Source organism: Camelus ferus, chromosome 1 (assembly GCF_009834535.1).
Source record: "Camelus ferus isolate YT-003-E chromosome 1, BCGSAC_Cfer_1.0, whole genome shotgun sequence".
In the NCBI taxonomy this organism is placed as follows: domain Eukaryota; kingdom Metazoa; phylum Chordata; class Mammalia; order Artiodactyla; family Camelidae; genus Camelus; species Camelus ferus.
In genome coordinates, this window is record NC_045696.1 from 109498135 (window position 1) to 109518197 (window position 20063).

The window sequence follows — 20063 nt, forward strand, 5'->3', positions numbered from 1 at the left end:
GGGAGGGACAGAGGGTGTGGGTACCAGGAAAGGATGTTCTGGTTGCTTTTATGTAAACATGGCTTTCAGATGGGAAAGAGGCTAGCATGCCTTGCTTGGCCCCCTGCCATGACCTCTCCTGTAACAGTTTCCTTTCTTTTCTCACACAAGTCTGGGACCTGAGGAAACTTTTCCGAGAAAGACTTTGGGCATTTTCTGCGGTGCTGATTAAAACCCTCTCTCTCTGTCTGCTTGAAGGCTGGATCCCACGCAATTTCTTCTATCTTTCCCTGTCCACGCCCTGCAAATGTTTCTCCCTCTTCCCTTGTGCTTGCTGATCTGCAGAGTGGAGAGGGGAGGAAGGCAGATGGAGGAGAAGGCAAGGGGAACTCCTTGGGAGGCACATGGGAGAGTCCAAGACTTGAGGCCGTGGAAGGAGCAGCCCTCAGTCCAGAAAAGTTCAGATATAAGTTGAAGTGTTGGAGAGAGGAGAACTGGAATAGAGGCTCCTTGGGGCAAAGATGCCCCCGGCCAATGTGCTGCCCGGGGATGACTGCAGAAGACCAAGCAGATGGCCTGACAACCTGCATCCTGGTACAGCCTGAAGTGACTGAGCCACCCACCACTGGAGAAAGGGCAGAGTAGGGACCAGATGGGCAGACTTCTACCCATTTAAAGACTAGACAAAAGACTCAGCTTGGACCAAATCATATATATTGTTAGGAATCAAATAGCCTCTGTCAGGCTCCAGATCCATTATCTTTCAAGTCAGAATTCTCGTGTCCCAGAGGGCCTCATCTCAAGTCCACTTGTCTTCCTGATTCTTTGCAAATTTAGCAAATGAGGTTCTACGAGGAGATACCCCATTTGGGACAAACCCCCCCATCTTAGATGGTGACTTGCATTTGTGTGAAGTCTAACGTGGCATGGGGCTCTGGCCTCAGGGAGAAGGAACAAGAAGTAACAGAATGGGACCAGGTATCTTCCCACAGTGCTGTCTCACTCAGAGTGCCCGCATAAAGCCCAAAGGGGATTTGCTTCAAGACCCCAGATAGTAGCTGCTGAGTCCCCATTTTAATTTGGTGATGAGTCCTTGGGGTCCATATGGTCCTTGGGTGTGGGGTTAAATAGCTGTCAGAAGTGAGGATCTCTTTCCCGAGAGGCAGCTGCCGACGAAGCCTGAACCCCAGGGGTGGCCTCCTGGATGTCCACTTGGGTCTCCCCAGCCTTAGAAGAGTCCACTTCTGCCTCCTACCCCTCCCCCTGCTCCTCATTGTCTCTTGAGCTCCTTGCGTCCACGTCCTTGGTCTTGAGATGCTTGCTCACCATCCCCCACCTCTCCTTAGCCATCAGGTCATGACCTTCTCCCCTGCTGACATCCCCTGTTCCCCTGCCATCCCTGACTAGAGGCTTCTTTGACCTTGTCCCAAGACCTTTCACTGGCCTCCCTGCCTCTAGGCTGTCTTCCCTCTCCTCTTTCCCTCACTTGGTTAGAGGTTAACCTTCCTAAAAAATGTTTAACATGTGTCATCCTTGCTCAGAAGTCCTCGGTGATGGCCAGAGAGAAAATTCTGTGGCTCCTCTCAGGCATCCATCCTCTTGCTTAACTTGGTGTCCTTCTCTGACCTAGCCAGAGCTTTCTCAGATGAACCAGATCATCCTCTGACCCCAATTCACACTTGTGTTTTTCCACTCCTCATCTTGTCTCCTGGGCCTCGGGCGGCCCCTTTTCTCCTCTCCACTCTTTGATCTCAAAAACCTAGGTCCAACCTCACTTTCTTCAGGGAGCACTCCCGCACCCTCTTGTATTCCGAGCCCCTCTGACATCATTACTTGTACTTGGCTCCTCTGGCCTCAGCCTTGAGAATAATTGCTGCTGTTGTGTGCACACCTCATCTCATTAACACATCGCCCCAGAGGGGTCTAGCTCTGCTTGACCCTTGGCCTCCCCGAGAATATGTTTGGCCTACTGATATTCAATAAATATTTGCTTATCACATGACTTCAAGTGTTCCTTTTGGGCAAAACTAGCAATGATGTACCCCCTGCCCACCATGCCCCCAGCCCCCAATAGACCTGTCAGAGCTGGCAGGCCAAGGGAATTGTGAACTGTGTCTGCACCTTTGCCGGGGGTGGGGGGGGGGCCTGTTTCAGTCTTCACAGGGAAACATGGCATCGAGTGAAGGATGAGTCTTCAGGGAGGAGGGGATCCCCCGTATAACCATGACTGCCCTGGAATCACAAGTGTGATGGCGTCAGAGGGAGGGTCCACAGGCTCCTGTGGGAGTATGTGTCAGCAGGGGAGCAGCCTAAAGAAGGGACCGGCTACGCTTGCTGGGGAAGTGATGTTCAAACAGCTTGACAGGGGAGACAGAGTCAGGCCGGCAAGGAGGCACAGGGCGGGTAGGGGGACAAGAAGAGGGCCGAGGGCAGCACGCACAAGGAGTTGGACCCCAGATGAAGAGGGCCAAGTTCAAGGAGTTGACAGAAGTTCAGTGTGAAGGGGCTGCTGCTGCCTCCCCAGCAGGCCAGCCGTGCGAGGTCAGGAGCCCCTTACAGGTCAGCGTGCTGCAGGCTCAGGGTTTGAGTGAGTCTGGAAAAGCCAATCAGTCTGGAGTTCTGCCTTTTATAAGTTCTAGAAAAACTGGTGAGTTGCCATTCTCCATCCTGGGGAGAAACGCCTGCAGAGTGACTCTCTGGTCCTTGTGAGAACTTGCCATCAGCCGGGAAGGCAGGGCATTCCAAGACAGCTTGGAAAGAAAGGAGGGGGAGCAGTTTCCACTTGTGGAGAGAAGGAAGGCCCCTCCATCCCATGTGGGCATCCTGGACTCTGGCTCACACAGAGGAGAGATCTGTGCATTTGGGGGAAATACTCATGGACTGTGAGCAGTCAGGACCCTCCAGGTGTGGCTGGAAGGCAGAAGAACCTGGGAATGAAAAAGGGGGCCCCAGGGCACGGGAGTGGAGCCCAGAGCTGGTCAAATCGAGGATGAGAGGGGCTGAGGCAGGGAACGGACACCTGCCTAGGAGGCCTTGGCTGTCAGGGTGTTTGCCCAGAATGGACAATAATGAGTAATAGAGGAATTAAGAAAATAGCTGGGTAAATTTGGAGAGATTTTGAACAATTGAAAAATAAAGCCACTCAGTCACCTGGAAAGCAGGTGAGCACAGACTCCTGATAGAGCTGGAGGAGGAAGTGTGAGGGGCCCAGGAAAAGGGGCCCAGGTTTCTAGCAGGGTCAGCTAAGGACATCTGGGCCAGAGGGACAGGATTCTGTCACTGAATGAGGGAAGGGGACCAAGGGAGTCGCAGGGCATGCCCCAGTGCCTCTGGTGATTGCCAGAAATCCTCAGTGTTCCTTGGCCTGTAACCACATATCTCCGTTCTCTGCCTCCATTGTCCTGCGTCTCTGTATCCAAAGTTGCTCTCCTCATAAGGACACCAGTCATTAGATTAAGGCCCACCCTACTCCAGTCTGACCTCCTCATAACTTGATTAGATCTGCAAAGACCCTAAATAACGTCCCATTCACAGGTACCAGGGGTTAGGCCTCTGACATATCTTTTTGCAGAACACAGTTCAACCCATAACACCCAGCAAGGAGGCTGGGGGCAGCATGGGCGGCAGAGAATATCTTTAACAGAGACAGAGGGAGTTGGATGGAGGGGTGAGCTCAGTTGTGAGGATCATAGCAGAGATGCTGGGGGGCTGCAGGGGAGGTGAAGTGGAGGCTCATGGGGCATGGTGGCGAAAAATATTACGGTTTCCCTGCCTGGGGCATCTGCAGGTGGTGTAGTCCTTTGGGTTCATTTCCTTGGTATTTGGACTGTCATTGGTCAGTGGGAAACCAAGAGCACCAGGTTCCATGTCCCTTCAGCCATCTCCAGGAGGTCAAGTGTTGGGACATAGCACAGTGCTTAGGAGGGACATTTCATCCTCTTGAGGCATCTGATGGGATAGAGAGGCTTGAATGTTGGACAAAAAGCCTTTTCCCTCTCGCTGTCCTTCCACCTGCCAAAAGAAAAGCAGAGAGTGTGACCACAAAAGTGTGACAGTTATCTTGTGTAGAGGCAATCTGCTCTGAACATCTTAGCCTGGCTGCCAAGGGACAGAGTTTTAAGGGAGCTGCTGTTGGTTTTGGAATGATGGTGTCTTAGAAGGAAGTGGGCACCTATGAGATCAGCAGTTGGATCGATCCCCAGCAGGCAGAGGAATGCCAGGGTGACCAGGATGGGGTGTGAGAAACCTTCCATGCAGGAAAGCATCTCTCCAGTGACAAGCCTGTGACAAGGAAGTCCCAGCCTCTGTGAGTACATGTGGTGGGGGTGGCGGCCGGGCACGCCTGTCTGTTGCGTGTATGTGACTCCGGAATGCCTTAGCCTTAGGGAAAGCTCTGACACTGAGCAGTGAGAGGGGACAGTGTGATGATTAGTAGGCCCAGCATCGTGGTGTCCATGCCTGTCCGTGTCTTGGTCTCTTGTGGTTGGGGGGGGGGCAGCCTCTTATCTCAAGCGTCTGCTATCTTCAACTCTGTTACAGGTTCTGGAAGCTTGGTTCTCAGACCTCCATGGTGGCTTTGATGGGGCTGGTCATGACGTGGTTCATCAGGAGCTCAGCAGCCTCTGTGGGGTGATGGGATGGCTGGGGTAGGTGGGCACAGGCTACCCAGGCAGGGGCATCCCTGGGCAAAGGCTCCTTCCTCAGCCCGCCAGGGTACTCACTGCTCCCAATGGAACCTCAGGCTCCTCACCTGGCGGCCTTGGGAGAACACCCAGACATCCACCTCCTTACTGCTCAGCCTGAGTCTGCAGTCTCTTGTCTGCTAAAAAATCCTGGCAGGACCAAGAGGCGAATACAAGCCCAGGGTTTTATTTCTCCAAGTGGAGATGTTTGGGAGCTCTGATGTGCAGCTGGCCCTGAGTGTCTTTCTGATGACAATGAAAGAATTTACAAGGGCTTATTAAGTAACTGATTTATCTCCTTAGGGGATAAATGGGTACAATAGAAGGAAAAATAATACCTGTTTCTTCAAGGAATTTACAGTCCATTTTGATAATTTTATATCCGCTTACTTAACGGCTTACGGGTGCCTACATAACTGGCAGTGTCAGTCACTGAAATGTATTCCTTCCCATCGATGTGCACATCATCAGATGTCTGCCGAAGGACTGCCTCCTCCTCATAAAGTAGCAGCAGCATGTCTGTGGTCACTCCCCTACTCTGCCCCGCTGGCTAGCGGCAGCTAAGTGCTGGGTGCCAGGACTGCCGCGGGGCCCCGAACACTTGAGGTGCTTGTAATTGCAGCCTGGGCTCAGTGCCACGAAGGAACAATGCAGAATGTGTAACGGGAGGGACATTCTTTGCCACCATACAGACAGGTGAATAGAAGCCAGCCAATGGAGGGGGTGGGAATGGAGAGCCCCCCCCCCCGGTAGAGAGAATGGCCCCCACCCCCAAAGACTCTGGGGCAGCACATCATCTCACAGGGGCCAAGGATTTTCCAGGAATGCACCCGAGGAGAGGCCATTGCGGTGGGAAACTTGGCGAGATCAGCGGTGGGTGGGAGATGGAGCAGGGAGGGCCCTGTAGGCTGGGCTGCTTTCTGATTTTAATCAGAGCTGATGGGAATGCATTGGAGGGTTTTTCAACAGGGTCATGACAGGCTCTGATCTCCATTTTCAGAAGCTCAATGCTGACCTACGATATGATGGAATTTCTGTAATGTACGAATCAGGCAAACTGACCCACGCTGCTAGGTGTGGGGGGAGTCGTTACCTTGGCGATGGGTGGTGACTGAGAGGGGCGCTCAGTGGCTTCTGGGAAGCTGGAAGTGTTCTGTTTCTCCATCTGGGTCCTGGTCCTTCACGTGTCCTCCGTGTGTGAAATTTATCAAGCTGTACCCTTAAGACGTGTGCCTTTTTTGATGAGTGCTATACATAGAAAGTTTCTTAAAAGATTTCTCTGGCTGCTGGTTAAAGACTAGATTAGAAGGAGGAAGGAGTGGGTTTGGAAAAGGGTGGGAACTTGTGGCAGTGGCCTGGGTGGCATCTGAAGGTGGCGCGGAAGGAGGGTGGCAGTAGAGGTAGAGACATGGCACGGGGTCGAGCCTTGGCTTGGAGGTTGAAGCACCAGGGTGAGCACTTGAAGCCAGAGGAGGCAGTGCGGAATGACAATATGGTTTGGGGCATGTATTTCAGTTACTGGTCTGAAGTCAAAGTTGAAATGTGTGGGAAGCAGGGCGTTGAGGAGGGAGGTCTGTACCCCAGCTGTGGACTGGAGGCTCTGGAATTCCGCCGAGGATGACATTTTGGGTGGGTGAGCAATTGCCTAGGGCTAGCGTGTGCAGAGAGAGATGGGCCAAAGGGCTGAGGACAGAATCTGGGCACCATGCACATGGGGTGGGGAGGCAGAAAAGAGCTCCCCAAGGGTTTCTAAGGAAGACCACTTAGAGAGACAGCAAGATTCAGGCATGCCAATGACATCACAGATGCAGGGGAAACGAGAATGTCAGACGCTGCAGAACTTAGGTAAAGCCGTTGGGGAGTCTGCTGGATTTGGCAATTAGGTACCTGGCAATCTTGGTGAAAGCAGGTTTAGTGAAGCCTCCTTCCCCCAAACTCTTACGATTGGGCCACTGGGTGGAGCAGAAAGAGGGTGTGACTTGGTATCCAACGGCTGCTACCATTTACAAACTGTGTGATGAGACAATTTTTTAAGCTTCCCTGAACCTCAGTTTCCTCATCCATAAACCAGCGGAATCATGCCGCCTCTCAGGGCGGTATGAGGATTCACTTTATGCAGCAGGCATTCACTGGACATTTGTTACATGCCCGAGAGTTGGCCAGATGTAGACAGGGTGACCGACCAATGGGGAGACAGAAATTAGTAAGTAAACAAAGAATCCAGACAATATGAAGAAAATGGATAACTCCTTGGTGCTTCCCTGTGGCCTTAAGCCAGCCACGAAGGCAGTGGGGTCCCCCCTTCCTGGCCAGCTTCCTGGGATCAGCTCCCAGGGTCCTGTGCTCTTCTGATACCACACCCCACACCCCACTTTCTATCTGAAACACTAACTTCCCCTTCCTTGAGGTCAGGAAGGGAAGGGCTTAACTGCAAACCCTTCAGGGAGGTGAGGGGAAAATATTAGCCTCCCATCTTGTTGTGCAGAGAATAGGAAGCGCATAAAATAGGTGAAGTCCCCATATTAATACAGTCTCAATGTTCATTTCCTGCCACAAATGGATTCAAAGCAGTTTCCCTAATGGCACCTTGTTGCACCTAACAAATTTCTCTCGTGGCAACTGCCAAAAAAGACGAGTGGCACTTGTTTTCCATGAAGGAAAGCTTTTTGACTTGAAAAAAAAGTGACTTTGGGAGTCTCTGAAGAATTTGGACACATCTTTGCATAAATGTCAATGATAAGTTTGTTTCAGAGTTTTTGTTTTTCTGGGAACGCTCAAGCACCACGCTTCTAGCTAATCTGATAAATTCATCTGGTCTCATGTGATCATGTTTCATCTCTTCCAGAATTTTTTTTTTTTTTTTTTTTTTTTTTTTTTGGTAATCTGTGATTTCTAAAGCCCCAACCACAGGTCCTGTACCTCGGGCAGTCTCTTGACCTTTGCTCTTTTATCTTCCCTCACAAACGTCCCTGGTCAATCCAACCATCTGCCTTTCTCATCCTTGGGGCGAAACTCCAGACTAGCACCGCCAGGCTAAAAAGAAAACAAAACCACCACAGCCGAAGGCCAAAAATGTTTGAGGATTACCAGTATTAAGAGTGGGGAAGCTTGTCTGCCTCCCCTCTCCGTGCCAGTGTCCCTTCCAGCAGGGATGCTGCCATGGAAACCCACGTGTTTCTTTACAGATAGTTCTGATCTTTATACTTCCAAGGGCCCTGGGGACTCTGTTTTATCAAAGGCCTTTCCTAGCTCATGATAACCACAAGAACTACACAATTATGCAGACTGGGACTTCCAGTGTCCAATTCCGTTATCTCTTACATAGAGGCCTTTGGGTGAGATTTTATCTAAGCCATGTGGACTTCACTAAAAATGGCCGAAAGCTCCTGATCTGACCTTTGAGACCCGGCTCTGAGAGGTGCTTTGACCAGCCCCGCCCCATCCCCAGGCGGAGTCCACGTCGGGGCACGGCTCCTCTGGGCTTGTTGTGGTTCCCAGTGGCTCCTGGGCTCCACTGAGGCTCCAGTCCTCCCTGGAGCAGCTCCCATGGACATGGCCTTTCTCGGTTGTATTGGAAGAACCCTGCCAGACAGTAAGGCCACTGTGTGGACAGCAGAGGCTGGCAAGGGGGTGCTGGGGAGAAAAATTGCACTGAGCAGAGAAACTGTCAGGGGTCTGGCCCAGAGGGCTTCCCGCACAGGCGCGATTTTTGTTCCAACTCCCCAGTCTGGGCGCTTCCCTCTTAAGGAACAAGGAAGCTGCGAGGGAAACCTGTTTTTCTTTTTACGGTGTTCTGATTTTTATACTTCTAAGGGCCCCAGGGCTGTGTCTTTCCAAAGGCTGTTTCTAGATCATAGGAATACGAGTAATACCGAAGCTGCCTTCTGTTACCACTGCTGTGACTGCCACCAACGCGGACCCTCGACTGGCTGTTCTGACTCTCTGAACTTTATCTTGTTCAGACGTTCTTCCTGCATGGGAACACACTTGATTTCCTGAATCACTTCTCAAAAGAGACATTCCCCCTTTGGGGCCACTGGGCCATGGTTTGGTTCCAAAATCACACCCTGCTGAAGATACAGGAGGGTAAGCAGGCTGACTGGCTGACGGAGGACCATTCCAGGGCGCATCTTTGCTTTGCTTCCTTCTTCTTTTGGAAGGATCCCCTCACGTCTCCAGCTCTGAGGGACCTCTCACTTGGGCCTCAGAGGTGCCAAACCACAGACCCTCCTCCCCTGTCAGATGCTGCATCTCCGAGGTCATTGGGAAACAGCCAGAAGTCACCCTTTCTGAGTTTCCTTCTTTGCCCCCATTGCATTAGGACCCCTTGAGCCCTGAGCTTTACCTCCCAGGTCTTACCCATTCGGTAAACTTCCAACCAGGACTCAGAATTGGCCACGAGGGTAGAGACACTAAAAAAAAAAAATAGAAAGATTTAAGTGGAGATTGGCAGACACCCAAAGCCAGTACTTCTCTTGGGCTATGAGCCTCCTGTTGGAGACACAGCAACCACTATGGAAGATTAAATAAATGAGGTACCAGGATGCATGAACGTGGGGGGTGAGGGAGGGATGGTTGTAGAGAAGGACCTGGGTGTACTTTTTGGTTTGACTACTTAGCTCCCTGACAGTACATACTCCTTTTTTTTCCCATTGAAAAAGTAGGGACAGAATTTTTAATTTGTCTGCTAGATCTCACATCAGGAAGTAGTGTGTTCATAATTCAAGATGGCAGGTAGGTTCCCCTCATGTTTATCTCCCCTCGTCTCATGATGGTGAAAGCAATGGATTCAAAAATGGTGAAAGCCAATAACAGAAAAAAGAAAGGGAGAGGGATTATGAGTGGATGAAACATTTCAATAATCTCAGCAAGATGGGAGGTGGTTGGGAAGTGATGAGGGATGAAATAGAGTAGAGGAGGCAGGCTCTTAAGTACCTGCCTGCGTGGGGCTGACAGTGGGGGAGCCCTTGGACTTGGGACTTGGCACAGCCCTGGAGGGCAGCAAATTCAGAGTGGGCAGGTGTGGCAGAAGGCAGAGGTGACCAGTGGAGCTGAACCCGAGGGGTTAATACAGAGTGGCCCTTTACTCCGAGAAAATTACAAGCAACCTTCTCTCCAGGAACCGAGGGACCATCAGCTAGTGCGGATGTGCGTGCCCAGGAGGGAAACCCGCTCCTGGCCCCCAGCTCGCTTGCCACAAAGTGAAATGATCCAATAAGTGTACAAATCCTGATAAAACTATTGAAAGTTGGGAGCAATAGGGAGAGGGGTGGGAGGTGTAAAAATAAGTGCGCTAACTCCTCTTCTGTCGTGGCGGTGGCTTGAGCTGAGCGCAGGGTTGGCCTCGTCATTCTAAGCCCTTCCATGTAACTTGATTTTTAAAACATGTGCCTGTAAAACATTGATCCAAAATAAAGGGAAAAATATGAAAGAACAAAAATAAATGATTATGTCGGAGGGTTTCCCGCTGACTGTAAAGGGAGCTTCTGGATGCCAGGTGCCGCTCACTCCCAGTTGGGTCGTTGGCATGGCTGGGCAGTTCTGCTGCTGCCCAAGAGATGCAGGAGCCTCAGAGCTGTTCCTCCCTGTCGGGGGCGAGGAGTCCACTCCAGCCTGGAGAGAGGAGGAGTAGTGTGGACTCTGGGGCCAGATTTTGACCCACAGAGTTGGGAGGAGCCAAAGCAAGCGGCACCTCGGAGTCTCCTCACTGACTCAGAAAGAACTGCAGAGTGGCCCTCAGCACGCCGCTGAGCTCTCCCTGCTCTGCTGGTGGGGAGAGGGCGAGAATAAAGCATCACTGAGTTCTTGTTTTCTCTTTCTTCTCTCTCTCTTCTTTTTTCCCTTCCTTCTTTCCTTCTTTCCGAAGAATGGTTCCATTTAGACGGCTGACAGCTGCTGTTTATGGATCAAAGCAGTTGTTCCAAACTGGGAGGTCACAGCCTGTGTCCCAGTCCAGCCCCATCTCCTGTCCCTGAAGGGCCTTCTTCCCACTCCAGGGCTCTCTCAGTATATTAAACTATCTCTGAGACATCACATCCCAGTGGACCTAAGGCATTAGGTGAGGTTTCTAGAGTTTTGCCTTCATCAGGATGCGTCTGGACCAAATCAGAGTTGGTTGGCCGCAGGGTCAGTGGTTAAACGGGTCATAACCTGATGGGGATGCAATTTCAGAACTTTTTCCAAGTGTCCCTTTGACTCTGATAAGATGCCACAGATCATAGTTCCAGTGTTTAGTTTGGAAAAGGGGGCCATGACCATGTGCGCATAGGAGAGCACAGCTAGGCTTGACTTTGATCTGAGCTGCGAGCCTTTCCCTCCTTGCCCTGACTGATCACCTTCTGGCCCGATTACTCACTTACAGCTTTTCACTTGGCATCTCAGCATCTTTTCGACTTTTTTTTAGCTCTTTGGCACCAGTGGTGAAAAGACTCCTCTTTATTAGAAGAAAGATCTTCAGGAGCACTCAAATTTTCCTGCTTCCTTCCTCCCTGAACTTCCTCCTTATGTTTGTTAAGATTGGAAAAAGAATGGAGCCGTGAGCATGAGCAGTTACGTTACAAGTCTTAGAGCTTCCTGCCCACCACACCCTGCAAGAATGTCGTCCCCTTACATTAGCTTTCCCTGCCAGCTTCCTTCTGCAAGATGTGCCTAAAGACATGTATCCTTTTAACACACACAGGTGAAAACCTAGATGTTTACATTAGCACACACATACACATACACACTTGGATATTTACACGGGTTTTGACGGTTTCAAAGTGAGCCCCTTGGAAAAACAGATCTATTTCAGTGACATTGCCAATGCTCATAATACGTTTTTTAAAACTATTTGTGGAATTCCCTTCAAGGCCTCAGAACATTATTTTGAATACCTTCCTGGTTGCAAATCTTTTTTAAATTAATTTTTCCTTAAATCAGTTAGTATTGAGGTAGAGTTTACATATAATAAAGTGCACAGATTTTAAATGATTGATGAGTTTTGACAGATGTATACATCTGTGTAAATACTGCCATAATCAAAATATAAAATATTTCCACCACCCCAGGAAGTCTTTTCATACACAAATGCAAATCTTTAACTTTTTAGTCTGAGTTTAGAAATAGCCAAAAATGATTTAGAATTGAGCCAAGTAAATAAGTGGGGCAGTTAAACTGACAAATGATGTTTTGTGCCTTATAGATTTTGTGGCTCGTAGACTGATGAAAAGCAATGCTGAAGGGGGAATTTATAATGATTGAGGACAGATCATTGGAACAAATCTGCAGCTTCCCGAATGGCTACTCCGATGGCTGTACATTCTGGATGAGGGTTCATCAGTTAGAATATTGAAAGACGTATTCATGTACTTGACAATGTTGAGCACTAATTAAGGACTAGGCATTATTTCAGACTACAGGGCTGTGGCATCCTAAAAAAAAAAAAAAAAACACATTTCATCTTTCCTGGGTGAAGTCTGCATTTTGGTGGAGGTGGGTATCCGTAAGTGAGAAGTCAAAGGCATGATGTAATTTTAGGAAGCAATAAGTGTTATAAAAAGGGAAAAAAAGTAGAGTGAGGAGGTAGAAAATGCTGGTGTGCTAGTTTTAAAAAGATCATACAGTCCATGTAATATGTCTTTATTTTCTTGTCCTTTTGTGAAGAAATCTCAAGACTCATATTCTACCATAAGCTACTTTTAAAATGGAATCTTTCCCTAAAGTATATTCTGCAGAATGCTGGTATCTGTTTTATATATATACATATACATATATATGTGTGTGTGTGTGTGTGTGTGTGTATTTTTTTTTTTTTTTTTTTTTTTTTTTAGTGTATATGGAGGGGAAGAGGGGTTCCATGACTAAAGAAGCAATGGAGAAGGTTAGGTAAAACAGAGTTAAGCCACTCTTTAACGAAGGTTTTCTTAGAGCCTTTAATATGCTCATGTGAGTTGTAAATATTCACAAGGGAGGATCATAGCGTGCAAAATTTTTCAGACTTTTTTCTTCTGGGAATCCTTTCAGCTTGGAGCATCTCCAGCAAGTGGTGCTCTGCGTAACACATCTTGGGAGATTCTGTCCTAGAGTTTTCATGCCATAGGAGACTTGAAAGCGACAGAGAGGTTCAATTACTTGGGCAAGAGGAGGGAGTGGAGAAAGCCTGGACTTACTAAATATCCCTCTAGAAGGCAGAGCCCTCACTGTGGGCCAGGCAGAGTGCCAGGCACTTTAAACACAGCCTCTCTCTTGTGCAAGCCTCCCAAGGCAGCGGTATTATCACGGGAGACTGCTTTCAGAGGGTCAAATACAGAACCAAAGGTCACACCATTCCTTACAGACTCAGGATTTGAACCTCGGCTTGTTTGATTCTCAAACCCAAACCATCAAATCCCGTAACACTATGTTGTCTACATAATGGTGGCGGTGGGTTGCAACCCAACCGGCAAACCTTTCCTTCTCCTGTCAGTCCATCTGCTTACACTCATAAACCTCATGTTCTCTGAGAGGGATGGATTCCTGTTTGTCCTGCCTTGTATCTGCAGTGTTTGCTGCTCCATGTCATGCCGGCCATGGAGTGAGTCCCCAGTAACTTTGAGCAGCCTGGGTCCTGTCCTCATAAGCTCAGTAGGGGGGACCAGATGGCTATGATATGACCCTGAGCAGCCCCGGGCCAGAAAGCTCTGCTGGAACCCTCCATCCACTTCTTTCTCTTCTCCTGGCATCTCCTGCCCACCTTTCCCTCCCCTGCAGCCACAGATCTCATTCTTCTTCATCTGCTGAATCCGCTGGAACCTGGGGCCCAGATATCTGCCAACATTTCTGTGGGGGCACCCATAAGGGACCCCGACCTCACAGGGCTACGGGACCCCACAGCTGATGGTGTGCCTGGCTCTGTGGCGGTGGGTGGGGAGCGAGGGGCGAGCCAGCTGGCTCTCGGTGGAGTCTTCCACCTCGTATCTGAAGGGATTTTTGTATTTACTGGAAAGAGCAAAGGCATATCTTTCAGGAAAAGATCTGAGACAGAGTTTTTTTTCTCCCACTCTCCTCGCCTTCCTCTCATGAGACTGCGAGAGAATTGGGTAGAGATGAGTCACTCCTGTTAATTCATTACTAATTTGGTTCGAGGGAGACTGGTCTTTTCTGAGCTTTATGTTCAGACACTCGGGTTTTCCCAAACGGAACTCATTGCCCTCCTCTCCATATACCCTCTTCCTCCTGGGCCCCCTGTCTCCACACGTGACCTTGCCCCCTTCCTGGCCCTCAGGCTGGAAATTCCGCCCCTTTTCTTCCACCTTGAATCAGGGACAGACTTGTCAACTCAGCCTCTGCAGGAGCCCCTGAACTGGTCCCTCCCCACTTCGCCACTGCCCTGGACTTTGGTCCGGCCCTCTCTGTCTCTCCCCCGGGCTGTCAGGCAGCCCTCACTCCTCTGCTGGCTTCTGCCCCAAATGCTAGCCGTGTGCCCAGCTGGCAAGATGCCTCTGCGCAGAGTTCAGTGACAAGTGCCCGAATTTTCAGAAGCTACCTTGAACTAGATGCATCCCTGGGCCCCATGCTGGGTCAGGGGGCCACTGAAGGGTGAGGCAGTTATCCAGATAAAGAAGAGGAAGATGTTTCTGTGAGGATCGTAAGCAAAGACGCAGATGGTGAATGCATGCTGTGGGGTGGTATGACCTTGATGGAGTTTGAAGGGCGAGATGTTTTAGTGATAGTGTTGCAGAACAGAGCAGCCCTGAACTTAGTGCTTAACACAGCGGCAACATTTAGTTTGGTCAGGGATCTGCCGTCTATAGAAGGCTTGGTGAGGATCGCCCATTTCTGCTGCACTCAGCATTGAAGGCTCTCTTAGCAGCACGTCTGGCCCTTGACACTGGCTGCAGGCTGAAACTTCAGCTAGAGTTGTCTGAATCCCCAGCCTGTGGATTCCCTGTGAGTAGAGAAGGCTGGGATTCCTTATAGTGTGATGTCTGGGGTCTAAGGGTCCCTAGAGAGAAAGAGCCAGGGGGATTCGCTATGGACTTTCAGGACGTGTCCTCAAGGTCACAGACCACCACTTCCGCTTCCTTCTCTTCTCTAGAAGCAAGTAACTAAGATTGGCCCATACTGAAGGGGAGGGAACACCAACCCACTTCTTGATGAACAAATGTCACTGTCACATTGTAAGAGGTGTATGTGGGACAGGAAAATGGGTGTAGCCATCTTTGTAAAACATGATCCGCCACAGCAGGGTGTGGAGCCATAGAGTTAGGCAAGGTCTAGGACCTGTAGCATCTTGGGTACCACACCAAGGGCATTGGTTTTTATCTTGTAGGAAGCAGGGAGCCAGTGAAAGGTGTTCATTTGGGTGTAACCTGCTCACATCTGTGTTTGATAAATCTCTTTCTGGAGTGGTGGGATGGGAGGTTTGATGGGGGCAGACAGGAGATCTGTGAGAGGTTGCGGAAGGAATCCAGGGGAGAGAGGAGAGAGCCCGAGGCAAGGCATTACCTGGAGACTGAGGGCAGGTCAAGTGCAAGAGGCGCCCAGAAGAGATCAAGGGGCTTAGCAATGGCGCCAGATGCCAGAGGGTGAGGAACAGGCATCCAGCAGGACTCTCAGTTTCCAGCTTAAGGAACTGAGTGAAGGTGATGGGGATAAAGGAAAAACAGGAGGGGTTTGTGGCAGAGGACTTTGAGCCTGATCTGTGAAGCCATTAGTCTGAGGGGTCTGAGAGTGCCCAGGTGGACACGTCCAGCACCCGGTGGGATAGACTTGAATGTGGAGGTCGGGGGGAAGTTCTGGATGAGGGTCTGAGATGTGAGTGCCACAAATGGGATTTCCACTGAATGTGTGCAGAAAGAGTGTCGTGTCCAGAGAAGGGGACTACAGATAAGAGTTTGGGGGGCATTAGCCTTTAGGGGATGGTCAGTGCTGGGCACACGAGATGCCTGGAGTGGACAAGTTCTGCACGTCAGTTTCCCCATTTGTAAGAGAGACTAGATCATTTTCAAAAGCACCTTTATCACAAAATAGTAAGAATTCCAGTACATGAAATGAGGCCAAGCGGAGCCTCCCCAGGGGACAGGGATGGAGGGCTGCCTCTGCCTCCAGGTTGACAGGCTTCCTTCTGCCACTGATGACGAGTGAGTTGGCCATGTGGCTCCAGGTGGGCAGCAGCCTGGAGAGGTGTCTGTTTCCCTGGTGTGAGGACCTCCTTGGGTTTGAATGTGGAGGCAAGCAGCTAGGTCTGTGCCCTGGCCCCACAAAGGCTCTGCCTTGGCAGGTAGGAGGGGGAAGGTCAGCTCTGATCCCGCAGCCTGGAGCGGGGTCCTCGCCGAGGGAGTAGACTTGGCTTTGCAAGGAAACGGAAATGAAGGTGGAGGCCCAGTTGCTCTCCTGAGATGCCAACCCTTGAATTAAGGGAAGAGCTTTGGCAGACTATGAAACATAATGGCACCCCACCCTTCCCTGGAGGGGCCCTTCCAGGGGGCTCGGGATGTGGGGCTCCAGGCTCTGAGCCTGCTCAGCCAAGAGCCCAGGAGAGCTCCGCCTGCAACTGATTCTGGATGCCACAACCCCTCTGTACCCTCCCCGCTATGTATCTGTCCCATCAACCACATCACTTGTCACATTTACTCATACCCATAGGACAAAGCATATGGTGCAGGGAGGGATGCAGAGTCAGTGATCTGGCCCTTGTCGTTCCTCTGAGGGGGGAACCAGCACAATCGCATGCCCCCCTCCTAAGAGGGACCAGCCTGTTTGAGAGCCCATCCTGGGGTATTAGAGGTGGGCCTGGGAGGAAGGGCAGGGGAGTGGAGGACAGGTCAAGGGGAGTGGAGCTTGCTTGTGCCCCTGTGAGTGATGTAAATGGCCTGCAGCCTAGCCCTCAGCCCTCACAGGACATGGAAGGGAGGGCAGAGCTGTCAGAAGACAATTCAAGGCGCTCATGGCCCCGGGCCCCAGCTTCTGCTGGCCGAGTCATGCCCTTCTCTCCGAGATGCTTCTCCAGCTCCGTGGTTTTCTTGCTGTTGAGGATGCCTACGACACTGCTGGTGATAAGAATGGCAGGAATGGTGGGAATGGCTCACGTGCGTTGCCTGAGGCTGTGGGTGAAACTGGTCTAAGGATGATGGCATCTCGCCCCAGGCCCCCCAGTGAAGTAACTGTTCCCCAGTAACAGGGGAGGAAACAGGCCAGGCTGCTGGGCGTCCATGCCACCAAGGCCCCGGGGTGGAGGGCCAGGGTGGGCAGCCGCGGCGCGCTGTCAGAGGCTTCACCGTCCGGGTCTCCCCCGCAGGTGTTCGTGCTGTGCCACGGCCTCCTGCAGCTCTGCCAGCTCCTGTACAGCGCCTACTTCAAGAGCAGCCTCACCACCATCGAGAAGCGCTTCGGCCTCTCCAGTTCCTCCTCGGGCCTCATTTCCAGCTTGAATGAGGTAAGCAGGACATTCCGGTCCATCAGGCCCCGCTTGTGCACCACCCTTGATCATGGGGTCCGGGAGGGGCCGAGGAACAGGGGCAGGGGTGGACCCACGGGGATGGACAGATGCCACGGGTCTGCTGGAGGCAGCTAATATCCCGAGGCTGTTCTGTACCAGATGCTGAGCTCAGAGCCCCGGGGACACCTGACCTCCTCACTGGCCCTGCGCGCAGGTGCTCTGCACACACACCTGGCGGGTGAGGGCGCCAGGGCTCCGCAAGGGCAGCCACGTGCCTCAGGTGTGCAGGGCTGTCTGTACCTCTAAGTGAATTCTGTGACCACCCGCGAGATCATACGGCCTCTGCCGTCCCCAGTTCAGGGGAGACAAGCCCCAGGCACGTGGGCAGGGAGGCAGCCTCAGGCTGACAGCTCCTGTCCTTAAGAGGGTGGCAGAAGCCAGAGCTGCTCAATGGCCTTGACTCCCAGACAAGATCAGATCTCTGTGACCTCCAGCAACATGGATTTTACACTGTCCCTCAGTGGCTGCACATAAAAGTAGAGGAAAAGAGGATGGGCTGAGAGGTCAGGGTGGGAGGGCAGAGGTCAGAGTCAGCTAGGAGTCACTGGAAGCCAGGGAGAAAGGGGCAGGGGAGGCAGCAGTGTCCCTCAGTCGTGGCTGCAGCACTGGGGCTTCAGGTGAGGAGACGGGCCCCGGGCCCGGCTCCTCTCTTTTCTTTCCACAAGGCCCACTGTTCCAGGATGGAAGCTGTGGTCTCCCCGTCCCTGGAGCCCACATGCAATTAGATCCTCCCCTAACTTGACAACGGAGACTGTCATTTAGAGACTAGAGCTCCTCTAGGCAGCTTCTGAAATGGGCTGAAAAGGTGGGAAGTCTCTCAACGCCCCTCAACCACCACCTCCCAGTCGCGCCATCCCCAGCTTGCTTCCCGCTCTACATACCCCTTCCCCTTCACTCCTCCTGTGCCCTCCCCCGCCCACACAGCCATGCCCCTCAGGAGCGCCCCCCCCCGCCTGTGCCAGATCCCTCTGCTGTCCTCAGGGGAGGGCCCCCTCCCCAGTCACGTCTTCCAGACGGGAAGCCTGAATCAGAAAGCCTACCTCCCCCATCCCAGTGGCCACACCTGGGCGGAGAGTGGCCAGGATTGGAGCCTATGTCTGTCTGATGGCCACCACGCTCTGACCCCCGTTCCACCTCTTCTGCCACCCGTGCCCAGCCCCTGTCCACCAGCCCTGCCCTGAAAATCTAGTCCTCAGACACACCACTGGAATCTCTACTGGTGCCCATTCAGCACGCACTCCCCCTGCGTGGACCATTCCTGCACCCTGACAGGTGCCCGTACTTGCACTGGTACAGCCCATCGGTCATCCCTGCTGGTCTGATGGACCTCAGACGCCCTTCTCTGAACTCCCAGGCCCACGTGGATGCCTTCACTGCTTTCCAAATGTGTGTCTGTGTCCCGGTGTTTTAATGTCTGTGTATGTGCGTGTATGTCTCTGTCTACCTGACTGTCCATCTGTGTCTTGCGCTTCCTGGTGATGCCCAGGTGATGGGGTCTGCCTCTCTATGTAGGCTGTGCACCCCGACACAGAATGCACCCTCCTAAATGTGGGCCTCTGACTTTGCTTCCAGCACATGTTGTCCTCACTCATGAAGGACCCAGGGAAAACAAATCTCTGACATTTGTGTCACCGCAGTCCTATCCCATGACCCTGGCAGACAGCTTTTCTGCTGAGTCCAGACTCCGAATGCTTCTCAATAACCGTTCTAGACACCTCTGCTAATGTAGTCCTCAGACACACCACTGGAATCTCTACTGGCGCCCACTCGGCACACACGTATCAGAGCTGGCACGTTGGGTAGTCCTCTCTTCCTTCACAGCCCAGGCGATCGCCGAATCTACGACCTTCCATGGTTAAATTCTCAGTCATGTTTTTCCTGTGCTCGGGACGAAAACGTGGGCCCAGGAACAACTGGATTTCTCAAGGGGCAGGGAGTAGCTAGCTGGGACACAGGAACAGGCCACAACAGGAGGCTGATTAGGCAAATAAGAAGCCAAATATTCCCCCAGGTTATAGTTCAATGAAAAATAAAAATAATTCACCCATTAAATTTTCTCTTTCCTAAATTCAGATGGGCTTTTCATGGTCAGGTTTTAGACCATGCCGGTGGACATGGTTTGAGGTAAATATCGTAAGTTATTCCTTGAACCTAACAATCCTGTGTGTTGTGTGAAAATGTGTGTCTGTTTCTGTGCATGTCTGAGTAATTATGTGTGTGGGTGTGTATGATTATGTGTGTATCTGTGAGCTAAGACTGTGTATGTATCTGTGTGTGTATTTGTGTCTGTATGTGTGTATGTGTGTATTTGTGTATCTGTGTGTATCTGTGGGTATTTGTGTATCTGTGTACATCTGTATGTTATCTGTGTGTGTATTTGTGTACCTATGTGTATATCTATGTAGGTATTTGTGTGTCTGTGTCTGTGTGTGTATCTGTGTGTCTGTTTGCCTTGTATGTCTGTGTGAGTGTGTATTTGTCTGTGTATTTGTGTGTGGCTCAGGGGGAGTGGGTGGGTGAGTGTGTGGAGAAGGTAGGACAGGACCTCAGGCAAAGGGCTTTCTACAGTCTCGTTGACACTGACCCAGGCATTGGGGAACGGACTGGCTAATAAAGTTGAGGTCTTACCGGGAGAGCAGGAGGCAGTGACCAAATCGGAGGGGCCTTCGTGGCCAACCCGAGGCTCCCGGCCTCTGTGGAAGGTGGCACGGGACTGGCCTGGTTCTCGAGCAGAGCTGGGCAGGACGCACAGCCTCGTGAAGAAGAGCCCTCTGGGGGGGCTGCTGGGAGATGCCCAAGGTGGGGCCAGCGCATCCCCAAGTTAGATGGCCGGGAAGCTGTGCACTGAGCCAGGCCTGAGCGGCTAGGGGAGAGGAGGACCCTGCCGATCCTGCAGAATAGGAAAAGGCAGGGTTTGGCGGCTGCTTGAGCGCAAGATGGAAGGC

At 51.5% G+C, this 20063-nt stretch overlaps 1 protein-coding gene across 1 annotated transcript in view; it reads left to right on the top strand.

Moving 5' to 3' along the window:
- The window catches only part of SLCO2A1 (solute carrier organic anion transporter family member 2A1), a 76594-nt gene that overhangs the window by 16799 nt on the left and 39732 nt on the right, over positions 1-20063 (top strand). Inside the window, 1 exon segment of the mRNA XM_006179712.3 lies at positions 16918-17055. Within this exon segment, the coding sequence (XP_006179774.1) occupies positions 16918-17055 (138 nt within the window).